Consider the following 9995-nt stretch of genomic DNA (forward strand, 5'->3'; position numbering starts at 1 on the left):
TGAATAGTGTTTTCATGTACGGCACAGGAGCAGTTTGGTAATTTCACATTCTCTTTTATTACTATTTTTTGTCATTTTGTAGGGGCACATTTGTAGTTTTATAGTTTTTTAAATTAATTTCTAATCATAATGGGCCTTATGTATGGAAAAGTCAAATAAATAGGGGTAAAATAGTCAAATAAATATAAGGGTATAATTGTAACTTTTATTTTTTTTTTGAGTATAAATTTTACCATTTGTCTTCATTGGTGGGTCTCCTCATCACGTGAGAAAGTTAAACAACTGATGCACAGTTGAATACGTGCGCAACACGTGCTTTTTGCTAGTAGTAAGATATATATGTTTCTTGTCCACGGAACCCAAATTCGTGCCGGGCCTTTTAAGAATAAAACCCCACACCGAAGCCCAAGGTGGGCAAGTAAACCCAAAATAATCTGGGGTTCAGAAAAACTACAAGTGGGCCTTGCCCGAATCTAATGAGTCCGACGGATTACTTGATTTGGTTCCTTGGGCCGGGTGACGGCGAAACCGCATTCTCCTAACTCTCTCCTCACTCCTCACTCCTCACCCTTACTAGACTCATCTAAAATCTCAAAACAGTTTTTCTTTCTTTGTTTTCCGGAATCATCCACAACTTAAATTGAAGATTTCCTTTGTTGATTGAAATCAGGTATTATTAAATTTCATTCCAATATTTTCAAATTCCACATGTGTCCTCGTAAATATGATATCCGCTATTCGGAAACATCTCGCCCCTCATTGTACTAAGTTTCCATTTCAAATTTTACCCACTCCACTCCCCGTTTCCGTTTCTACCTACCCCGTTACGGTTTTCAAGAAAAGAGATATTGAAACCGTTCGTTCAACATTCTATAATACCAACTTATACTTATGTACATTTAATAGATATTTAAGTACTAAACCACATTATGGGAAATGGAAAAAGCGTAAAAAGCCTAAAACTATAAAAGATTTTCCTAACAAAGTAGCTGAGTTCGAGCGTGCTGCAGCTCAACTCCCACTGCGGTTTATAGCTGAGGACTTGTACAAAATGTTGAACTTACATGATGATGCTTTAGTGTGTCTTGAACTTTTTAATTATGCGTCACAACAACCGAGGTTTAGACATGACGTTTCGACTTACCACCTTACGATTAAGAAGCTTGGGTCTGCGGAACTTTATGAGGAAATGGATGGTGTGGTTAACCAAGTACTTGCAGTTCCTGCAATTGGTTCGGAAGCTCTTTTTAATACGGTGATATACTTTTATACGGAAGCTAGGAAGTTGTCGAAAGCCATTGATGTTTATAAACATATGAGGAAAAGTATGGATGAAGGTTGTAGGCCTTCAATTAGAACTTACAATTTGCTTTTCACTTCTTTTTTGAGTAAGAGAAGTAATACGTATATTAATCACTTGTACATGGAGACTATCAGGTCCCTTTTTAAGCAAATGGTTAATGACGGGATTGAACCAGATATTTTCTCTATGAATTCTGTGATCAAAGGGTACGTCCTTTCACTTCATGTCAATGATGCTCTTAGAGTTTTTCATCAAATGGGGGTGGTCTATAGTTGTCATCCGGATTCGCATTCGTATAGTTATATAATCCATGGTCTGTGCTGTCAAGGACGCACAAACAATGCGAAAGAGTTGTATGCAGAAATGAAGAGCAAAGGGTTTGTTCTGAGTGGTAAAGCTTACAATTCCCTTGCAAATAGTTTTGCTATTATTGGAGAAGTTGAGGAGGCTGTGAGGCTTTTGTGGGAGATGAATGAGAAGAGAAAGTCAGCAGATTTTATCACATACCGAACTGTTTTGGTTGAGATCTGCAGACAAGGGAAAATTGGAGAGGCCATCAGGCTGTTGAAGGAATTTCAGGAAAAGGATCTTGTGGACGGGTTCACCTACAATAAGCTTCTATATGTGATTGAAGATGAGTTTGCAGAGTAAGATATCAAATAAATTCAGGTATGCATTACTGTTTTCATTTTTTATTTCTTTTTATTATCCTCTGTCTTTACTAGTTTTATACATGGAAAACTTGTTTGGGGATAAATGCAGTTATTATTGTGAAACGAGATTACTCAAAGGTGCAATGTATGTGGATGCCCAAACTCATCGAACCAAAAGCGATTACAAAGTGGAGTTTGCTCTACTATTAGAATAGATAAGTGTAACTCTTGACATTTTGTTTGCCTAACCTTACTGGTATGGTACCTATATATAGGGGTCTAGGGAATGAAAACAATCAACAATTAGAAATATCCTTTATCAGTCTTCTTTATATTCTTTACAATGTATCTTTATTTAGAACACGTTATCAACACGATTTAACCAACTTGACCATACTTCTAGAAATTATTTGTCCATAAGAAAGTCCAAGCACGTTGTAAATGATCTTTACAATCTTCCTTTTTTGAGGTGATTTTTCATGGGCAAGTCCAAAATGATTATACTCACTGACAATTGGTATGTTATATAAATGATAGTGAATCTTTTTGTTGAAAGAACTGTTGATTGCTTGAATGTTATTGAAGTTCAACGCTTGTTATCGTCAGGAAGGAACACCATGCCAATGAGGCAATCAACTAATCATATGTGATATATCTTGCCCAGAATGTTCACTTCCTAAGAAAATAAATCATCTATGTGATAGCACACCATTGTTTTGTAGACAACTGCTTTGTATAGTCTAATTCATCTGTGATAGTGTAAGCTTAATAAGCACACAGGTTTCTAACATATGCATTCAAATATTTTGATTTTATTGTTGTGAACTAAATGAAGAAATTCTTACACCCATACTTTAATTAGATTGTTAGAAGGTGTTGAAAGTCTAATGTCATTTCTGAAGAAGATGACTCGGACTTTGATTCATTTTGCTTCTGGCTTAATAAGTTGTTCATCAGGGACTTTGATTATTTCCTATTGGCTACACTTTGTACAACAATTCTATGAGTGCCGTTTTGTTTCTATTTGTTTATTTGTGCATTTTGAGAATCCAGATGTAACGAGTCTATAAATAACTAGCTATGACCCTGCCGCCTCCACCTTCTTCTGGCGGCTTTCCTCCCCCTCACAGTGAGGATGTTGTCTCGTCAAAATTTCACTAGTTAAGCGTTTCACATGGTAGTTGGATATTGGCTCTTTTGGAGTTTGTTCTCTCGGAGCGTTCTACTAAACTTTGAACATATTGTCAATCTATATAACACAATTGAACTATCATAAATCAAAGATAGACAAAAAAGCACACAAAACTGAAACAAACAATCTTCAAGCTTATATGCTAGTTCTTCAAAGATAATAATTTACATTCCCACTTCTAGTGGTTTCCACTTACGGTATTTCAATCGTGTATCCCCCATTTGTGGTGGTTCCTTGGCTCCCACTTCTGCTGATTCTTTGATTTGCACCTCTGTTGGAATAAATTTGTTAACGGGTTCAAAATTCCATAAGATATGCAGCTATCAAGCAATCAAACTTCAAAACAACATAGACTTATTAATTAAAACTTGATGCTTAGAGCCATCACCTAGATGGCAAGAGAGATTCAAATTGATCGAACAAATGTACAGTGCTACATAAGACACTACCTTAAATTTCAAGTGCTTAATAAAACATAATTTGACTCGAACCAATTATAATCAAACTTTAATTGTTCAAGAGAACATTTAAAAAATATTACTAGAATTAGCCTAGTCAATACTTAGGTGAATATCTTCATCAGGGGGAGCATCTCCATCTTGAATATGATTATCTGACAGTGAGCATGTTGCACTCTTTTATCATAGCCGAGGTTTTATCCCACTGGGTTATCCAGGCAAGGTTTTAACAAGGCGGCTTCAACGTGTCCAACACCATACTAAAACTCAAAAGAATGTTTACTCTTTTTCCTCAGTTAGGTTTTATCCCAAGAGGGTTTTCCTAGTAAGGTTTTGATGAGGCAATTGTCTTAGTGTTAGTGGTTATACAAAGGTGGGTGTTGTGAAATGAGATTAATCAGATCTGCAATGTATATGGCTGCCCACCCCTATATCTGATAGGGTTATATACTAAAAGCATTACTTTTGTATTAACTCTAATTCTTTATATTTTGAATGAAAATCGTATGGACAAATATTATGCATATTATATATGTTATTAGTTATATGCATGTGTCTAATACTTTATATTGTAGATGATATGGTGTGGACACACAGAAGATCATATCATCAATACCTTATAAAGTATAAGTAATCGTTCACAACCTAGATGGATTTGGACAAACCATTGGTATGGTTGTAGTATAATCTGGTATTAGTCTATCTTGACTACAGGATTATACTAGTACACTTTGTGTGTATTGAACAGGACCAAGTGAGGTTGTTTCTCTTTATACTGACTATATAAGAGAACAAACACTTCTGTCATTATGGATGTTTGTCCTCTTAATACGGATATAATAACGGGCACTTACGTGCATTGTACATTGCTTTAAATCATCAATGAGTGAGATTCATTTGTGAATCAACAAACTCGATGGATTGGGTAATGACATTGTATGTAAGGTGTCTTTATTGATTATAGAAGGAATCCGTGACCGAGGAGGTTGGGTTGATGATGTCCCTCATGGAGCTCAAAAGATTGTCATGTACCCGCGGGTAGATTTATTTCGACATGACAATGAGGTTGAAAGTGGTGCTTGCTTTCAAGGACATAAGAAGTTGATTAATGTAGTTGTCATTAACTTGACTTAATCAACGGACATTCGATATCTTAAACACGGGGATATCAACGAGCATATAATATGGAGCCCATAAACGCTGACACGTAATTTGGGATTAGGGCGGTAGTACAATAATGGCCTTTAGTGGAATAAGCCATTTGTTGACGGACTTGGGCCGTGTGTTCTGGGCGAATATGAGAAGCCGAAGCCCGTCAGGAGGCCCAACCCTAATTTCTCCTTATGGTCCCTATTATAGCCTATAAATGGAATCCATTCTCTCCTGGCCGAAATCACTATTCATTCTGGATTGAAAAGAGAGGCAAGGAAAGATAGATCCAAAATCGGTTCTAGTTTTGTGAGAGAGAAGGGGGTTGGTAGATCGTTGTCCACACAATATCCAATCTATTGAAAGGAATACAACAGAAGATCAAGGGGTTGATTGTTGATTCGGATTCATAGCTATTGGATTCTCAGAGATATCAAGAACCGGATTCAAAAGTATGTTTTGTATCCAAAACCATGAACCCCATTAATTCCGCTGCGCGTGGGTTTTCACGGTTTGTAGAAATTCATTCTGAAATAACGGTTCTTACAATATCTAGGTTCATATATTAGTAACTTAGACCTTTCTTATTCAGTAAGTGTAAATCTCTACCTTTTCGTTGCCTATATAAAGCAGTCTAGACAAGTACGAATCTTCATACACTCTTCTTTATCTTCTTTACATTGTATCTTTTCTTACAACAGTAACAATATCAGCAGAAATATTCCTTTGGAAATCAGTTCATTCCATTATCTTAAATACAAAGGTTTTGCAATTTACCAGAAATATCCCTTTGGAGGTCAGTTCATTCCATTAAGTTAAATGTAAAGGTTTCGCTTAGTATAACAACAAATATAGCATGAGTTTTCTAGTCAAAATAGAATGACGATTGAGACGTATGAGGGCTTTGGTTATCTTAGTAAGTAATTCCGCTACTAATGTCCAATCAAGGATGTTAGTAATTCGAAAAATAAAAAATAAAAAATTGCTGCCAATTCAAAACTACTTTGATCCATTCAGCATCCATGGCTTGTCAGTGAAGTGATATTTCAGCAGGTAATGTGCTCCAATCCCCAGATCTTAAATAAATGAGTAGAGATTTTCTTTACAATATCTTGATTTGTACTCAGTAAAGCCAAAAAAACAATCTTAATATAATTTAGTTCTAAGAGAATTTTCTAGGGCTGTTACTGTATTCTTATTTATCGCTACCTAGAACCACAGACTTTGTTGCCGTCTTTTGTGTATTTGTGTTACTTATAAAAGTTAATATGTATTTGTCTTTTGCTGTCTTTTTGTTTATGTATTGTTCACTGATGCTTGAGAGACCTAAATAGAAGGATATATTGGTTTCTTTTGCATACGAATTTATTGATGTAATTATGTGGTTCGCTATTGTGTGGTTCAATTATTGCAGGCATACAAGACATTGAACATGCTGAAGAACTGTGAAACCATGATTAGCTAAAAAATGATTGGAAGTCGGGGAGGACTTATACTTTGGGATTTGGGTAGTTGACTGAGATTCCTAGTTAAGTAGACCTTACACAGAATGGTAGCTAATGAGGAAGGGCAGAAGACTAGTGTAGGTTGCAAGGGATAAGAAAATGAAAATGAAAATAAACCAAGAAGTAGAGATTTTTCTTACAGATGTTATGCTCAATACTTGTGATCTGGTATGAATTCTTAGAGTGGTGAATGGTATCTAGTTTTAAACATTGATTCTCAATGTATTGCTTCAAAGTATTTCCTGGTAAACAGTATCTGGCATAACTTGTAATCCTCAAACTCATTTGTTCAAACATCGCTCGAGCAGTCTACAGTCAGTGGAGTCGGCATCCGAATAATGTTGTGGACATAGTGTACGAATTTGGTGGAAGTGAATTTGATTTTGGAGGATGGTGCCCTAATAGTTGGGGATTTGCGGGCTTTAGGCTTTTATTTTATGTTTGGAAACCATTCAACTCTTAGTAGATTGATATCTGAACCGACATGAAACAGGATTATCTGGGGTTTGGCACCCATGTAGTCGTCAGGTAGTGACCACAGGTAGTTCAGCTCTATGGTCTTTCAAATAGATGTGAAACTGGATTTGGTTGTAATAATGTCATGTTCAAATGACTATATTCATCCATAAAATAAAATCAAAATATGGATCCCTAAGGTATCTCGGTGGAGACTGATTCTAAAGCTGCAGCTATTGCTTTTAGTAGTAACCACTCTTGGCAGTTGGAAGCTAGATGGAACGACTGTTTGAACAAGGTGCATGGGTGGAAGATCACGTCGATTTGGAGAGAGGGCAATGTTACTGCAGATCTGCTATCTAAAATAGGTGCTGCTCTTCCAAACAATGCAGAAATCATTACAGATGGCAGGCCTTCTTGGTTATATGAAGCACCTTTGCAGAAGTTCTTTAGGTTTGAGTGATTATCACTACCCCATCTCTATGAGTGGGAGTAGCTAGTGTTTATTTAGCTTGAACCTTAGAAGGGAGCAGGTTGTTGCCCCCTCTAATCTTTTTGTACGTCTTGTTTTCTCTGCAATTTTAATAGAATTTAAACTTACCAAGCAAAGCAAAGGTTTTCTGTGGTAATGTAAGTCTTCGTAACTCTGTTTAGTATGTAACTATGTATGCATTGTTAAACCAAATTATCAAGGTGGGGAATGTTGATGGTTTTCTTTTTCACTTTTAAATTTGTCATCAATATTTGATCCATCTGCTAATTTCTAAATAGTGTGGGACTATGAATGTCTATCTATCTACAGATCCATCTGATCTAGAGGGAGAATGCAAGAACAAACCAGGAAATGTTTAAACGTTTCTGAGGACATCACACAGAGACTTGTGCCTTTGTTGAAGAAGTGGAATCTTATCTATCCTGAACCTGTAGTCTGGTTAGCTCTGACTTTGCATATGCTGAAAATTTTGGCAGATGGACTTGGTATGTTGTTATAGTAAAGGCAGATGATTGTCAGTACGTCTATGGATTTAAATTTTCCCAAATATCATCTGTTAAGAATAGAAGATCCATAAAAACTTTCATCTTCTAGGATTTCGAAATAAAATAGCAAGATAGGAGATATATATTTGTTCTTATTTGTTTTAGGTTAATAGGACTTCTTTTGTCTTTATTTTGTCTTGTTTGTTTTAGGTGCGTTTTGATAGAAACTTCTTAATAGCAAAGAAAATGCTTGATGACTAGATAAATGGGTTAACGAGTATTAACCCCCCAATACACACAAAAAAAAACACGGTCAACCCAATTTGACTTTTTTTGTGTGTGTATTTAGGGGGGGGGGGGCGTAATACTCGTTCACCCTAGATAAATTTTTTTGTTCTCATACACGGAAGGTTGCTAGGCAATGGCTAGGCTGTCAATGTGTATAAACACATGAGAAGCATGGATGGAGGTTGTAGGTTTTCAGTTGGAACTTATAATCTGCATTCACTTTTTTTGAGTAAGAGAACTGATTCCTGTGTAAACCACATGTACATTTCTTTTTTGATAATAATAATCATATATATATATATATATATATATATATATTTTTTTTTATATATATGTGGGGTGGGATAGAGGCACAGGCACTGTAGCCACATTCTAGGAACAGTGAATCCAATCCATCGATCTATTCCAATCCTACTGACCATCTCAATTTTCTAGCAATACGAAATAAACAAAATTTCAGGAATTTTGTTTTTGTGAAACTAAAAAACGAAATAAACAAAAGATCGATCTATTTCTCTCTGAAACCTTTTTCTCCAAAATTAGATCGATCTTCTCTCGAGTGAAACAGGTATCATTTCATTCTCTCTGTTTCAATTATGTTTTTTTCATGGGAAAACTGATATTGATACTATTACTGTATCTTGTTGTTATTACTGATTTTATGACCATAATAATCTATCCACGAGTTCTTTGAGACCAACATGTTTCATAAAATCTTTTCTGCTGTTATTTGCTGAGGTTCTAGAAATGATGGGAGCAAAAGTTACTTGGTCAGAAAATAGTGTTACAGTTACTGGTCCACCCAGAGGGAAACGGTTGCATGCTGTTGATGTCAACATGAATAAAATGCCTGATGTTGCCATGACTCTGGCTGTAGTTGCACTTTTTGCTGATGGCCCAACTGCTATAAGAGATGGTATGTTTTAATTTGATGGAAAGTAGTTATAAAGAGAACTAGCAGTCTTGGAAACCCCCATTTACCCTATCCACAGTGTTAATGAGTATGTTTGGAAATAACTCCAAAGAGTGGGGTGCATTCTTGGAGGTCTAATGTAGTTAGCATCTTCCTTTACTGTTACACAGCTGATGTTTCTGTGTGGATGGCTCATCTTGGGGATGGATTTTCTATAGGGGTGCTGCCCAAGTCGGACAACTTGTCAGCTTAGGTGTTGGTTTTTGACATGAATGAGGTTGTTGGCTTATGCTTAAAATTGCAGTAACATTTTGATATTCAGCAAGTTGTATAGAAACTGATGGTTGATTGCTTTATTGGCAGCCATCGTCCTACGCCACTCTGCAGGATTTTGTTTCTGAAACTGATATTTAGAAGTTTGAGATATTGTTGTGCATTGGAAATAAAGTAGACCTTTTGCCTGGTCGCCCTGCTCATGCTGAATATAGAAGACTCTTGCAAAGGCATGGTGAGTCATCAAGCGATCGTCATCCCGAATTCTTTGACTATGGGATTTTAGAATCTGAAGGATGTAGTTTGTTGGGGGATGAAGAGCCATGTTTGGAATGGTCCATTCAGGAGATTAGCTTGAAATCTTGCACAGACTATCAAAGATATAATTATTTCCGTTGCAGGCTTTTAGTTATATGAATGATTGTTAATGAGGAAAGATATACTATTTCTGTGTTTGAATTACCTTATCACAGCAAATCTATGTTTTATCAGAAAAGCTCAATTGTTTTCTTGTAGCTATTTTAGAATAGTCACTTACAATATAGTAGGAGAGTAGTCAGTACACAATAGTTTTCAATGGGTTTTATTTGAGGTTATGGTCTGATTCCAATACGCAGTCATACAGGTTCAGATCATGCGCAGTATGAGTAGAAATTCGGGAGTCTGGATATGGGCCAAAGCAAAGAAGATTCTAAATAAATTAGTCAAACCAACATGAAATCAAATCAAGGTCTCTTTTGTGCATGATTCTTTGGTACCACTTGACGGCTGGTCCTTTATGTTTAGATATATTAATGAAGTTGTTATTGATTTTTTGTGTGCAAGTG

At 36.1% G+C, this 9995-nt stretch overlaps 2 protein-coding genes across 5 annotated transcripts; both read left to right on the forward strand.

The window, feature by feature from the left end:
* The first annotated feature begins 496 nt into the window (after window positions 1–496).
* LOC147515900 (pentatricopeptide repeat-containing protein At2g27800, mitochondrial-like) lies at window positions 497–7438 on the forward strand. 2 transcript variants are annotated; one of them, XM_086588623.1, is made up of 2 exons: window positions 497–1972; window positions 2066–7438. In XM_086588623.1, the coding sequence occupies exon 1, from the start codon at window positions 725–727 to the stop codon at window positions 1952–1954; it is 1230 nt and encodes a 409-aa protein (XP_086444749.1). In that variant the 5' UTR covers window positions 497–724; the 3' UTR covers window positions 1955–1972; window positions 2066–7438. The 2 variants fall into 2 exon arrangements, with proteins under 2 accessions (XP_086444749.1, XP_086444748.1); XM_086588622.1 differs by having other exon boundaries at window positions 498–1972; window positions 6170–7438.
* Window positions 7439–7519: 81 nt separating this feature from the next.
* Window positions 7520–9664, forward strand: LOC147515901 (3-phosphoshikimate 1-carboxyvinyltransferase 2-like). 3 transcript variants are annotated; one of them, XM_086588624.1, is made up of 4 exons: window positions 7520–7694; window positions 8728–8898; window positions 9066–9172; window positions 9259–9664. In XM_086588624.1, the coding sequence occupies exons 1-3, from the start codon at window positions 7541–7543 to the stop codon at window positions 9146–9148; spliced, it is 408 nt and encodes a 135-aa protein (XP_086444750.1). In that variant the 5' UTR covers window positions 7520–7540; the 3' UTR covers window positions 9149–9172; window positions 9259–9664. The 3 variants fall into 3 exon arrangements, with proteins under 3 accessions (XP_086444750.1, XP_086444752.1, XP_086444751.1); XM_086588626.1 differs by having other exon boundaries at window positions 9114–9172; XM_086588625.1 differs by lacking the exon at window positions 9066–9172.
* Window positions 9665–9995: the final 331 nt, after the last annotated feature.

The sequence above is a fragment of the Coptis chinensis genome, chromosome 2, assembly GCF_015680905.1.
Source record: "Coptis chinensis isolate HL-2020 chromosome 2, ASM1568090v1, whole genome shotgun sequence".
Taxonomy (NCBI): domain Eukaryota; kingdom Viridiplantae; phylum Streptophyta; class Magnoliopsida; order Ranunculales; family Ranunculaceae; genus Coptis; species Coptis chinensis.

What these genes read in the sequence shown, in the direction of transcription:
- LOC147515900 (XM_086588623.1), top strand. Translation starts at nt 725, where the DNA reads ATGATATCCGCTATTCGGAAACATCTCGCCCCTCATTGTACTAAGTTT.
- LOC147515901 (XM_086588624.1), top strand. Translation starts at nt 7,541, where the DNA reads ATGCAAGAACAAACCAGGAAATGTTTAAACGTTTCTGAGGACATCACA. An exon ending in AATTTTGGCAGATGGACTTG is followed by an intron (nt 7,695 to 8,727) that starts GTATGTTGTTAT and finishes CTGAGGTTCTAG; the next exon opens with AAATGATGGGAGCAAAAGTT. An exon ending in CCCAACTGCTATAAGAGATG is followed by an intron (nt 8,899 to 9,065) that starts GTATGTTTTAAT and finishes ACTGTTACACAG; the next exon opens with CTGATGTTTCTGTGTGGATG.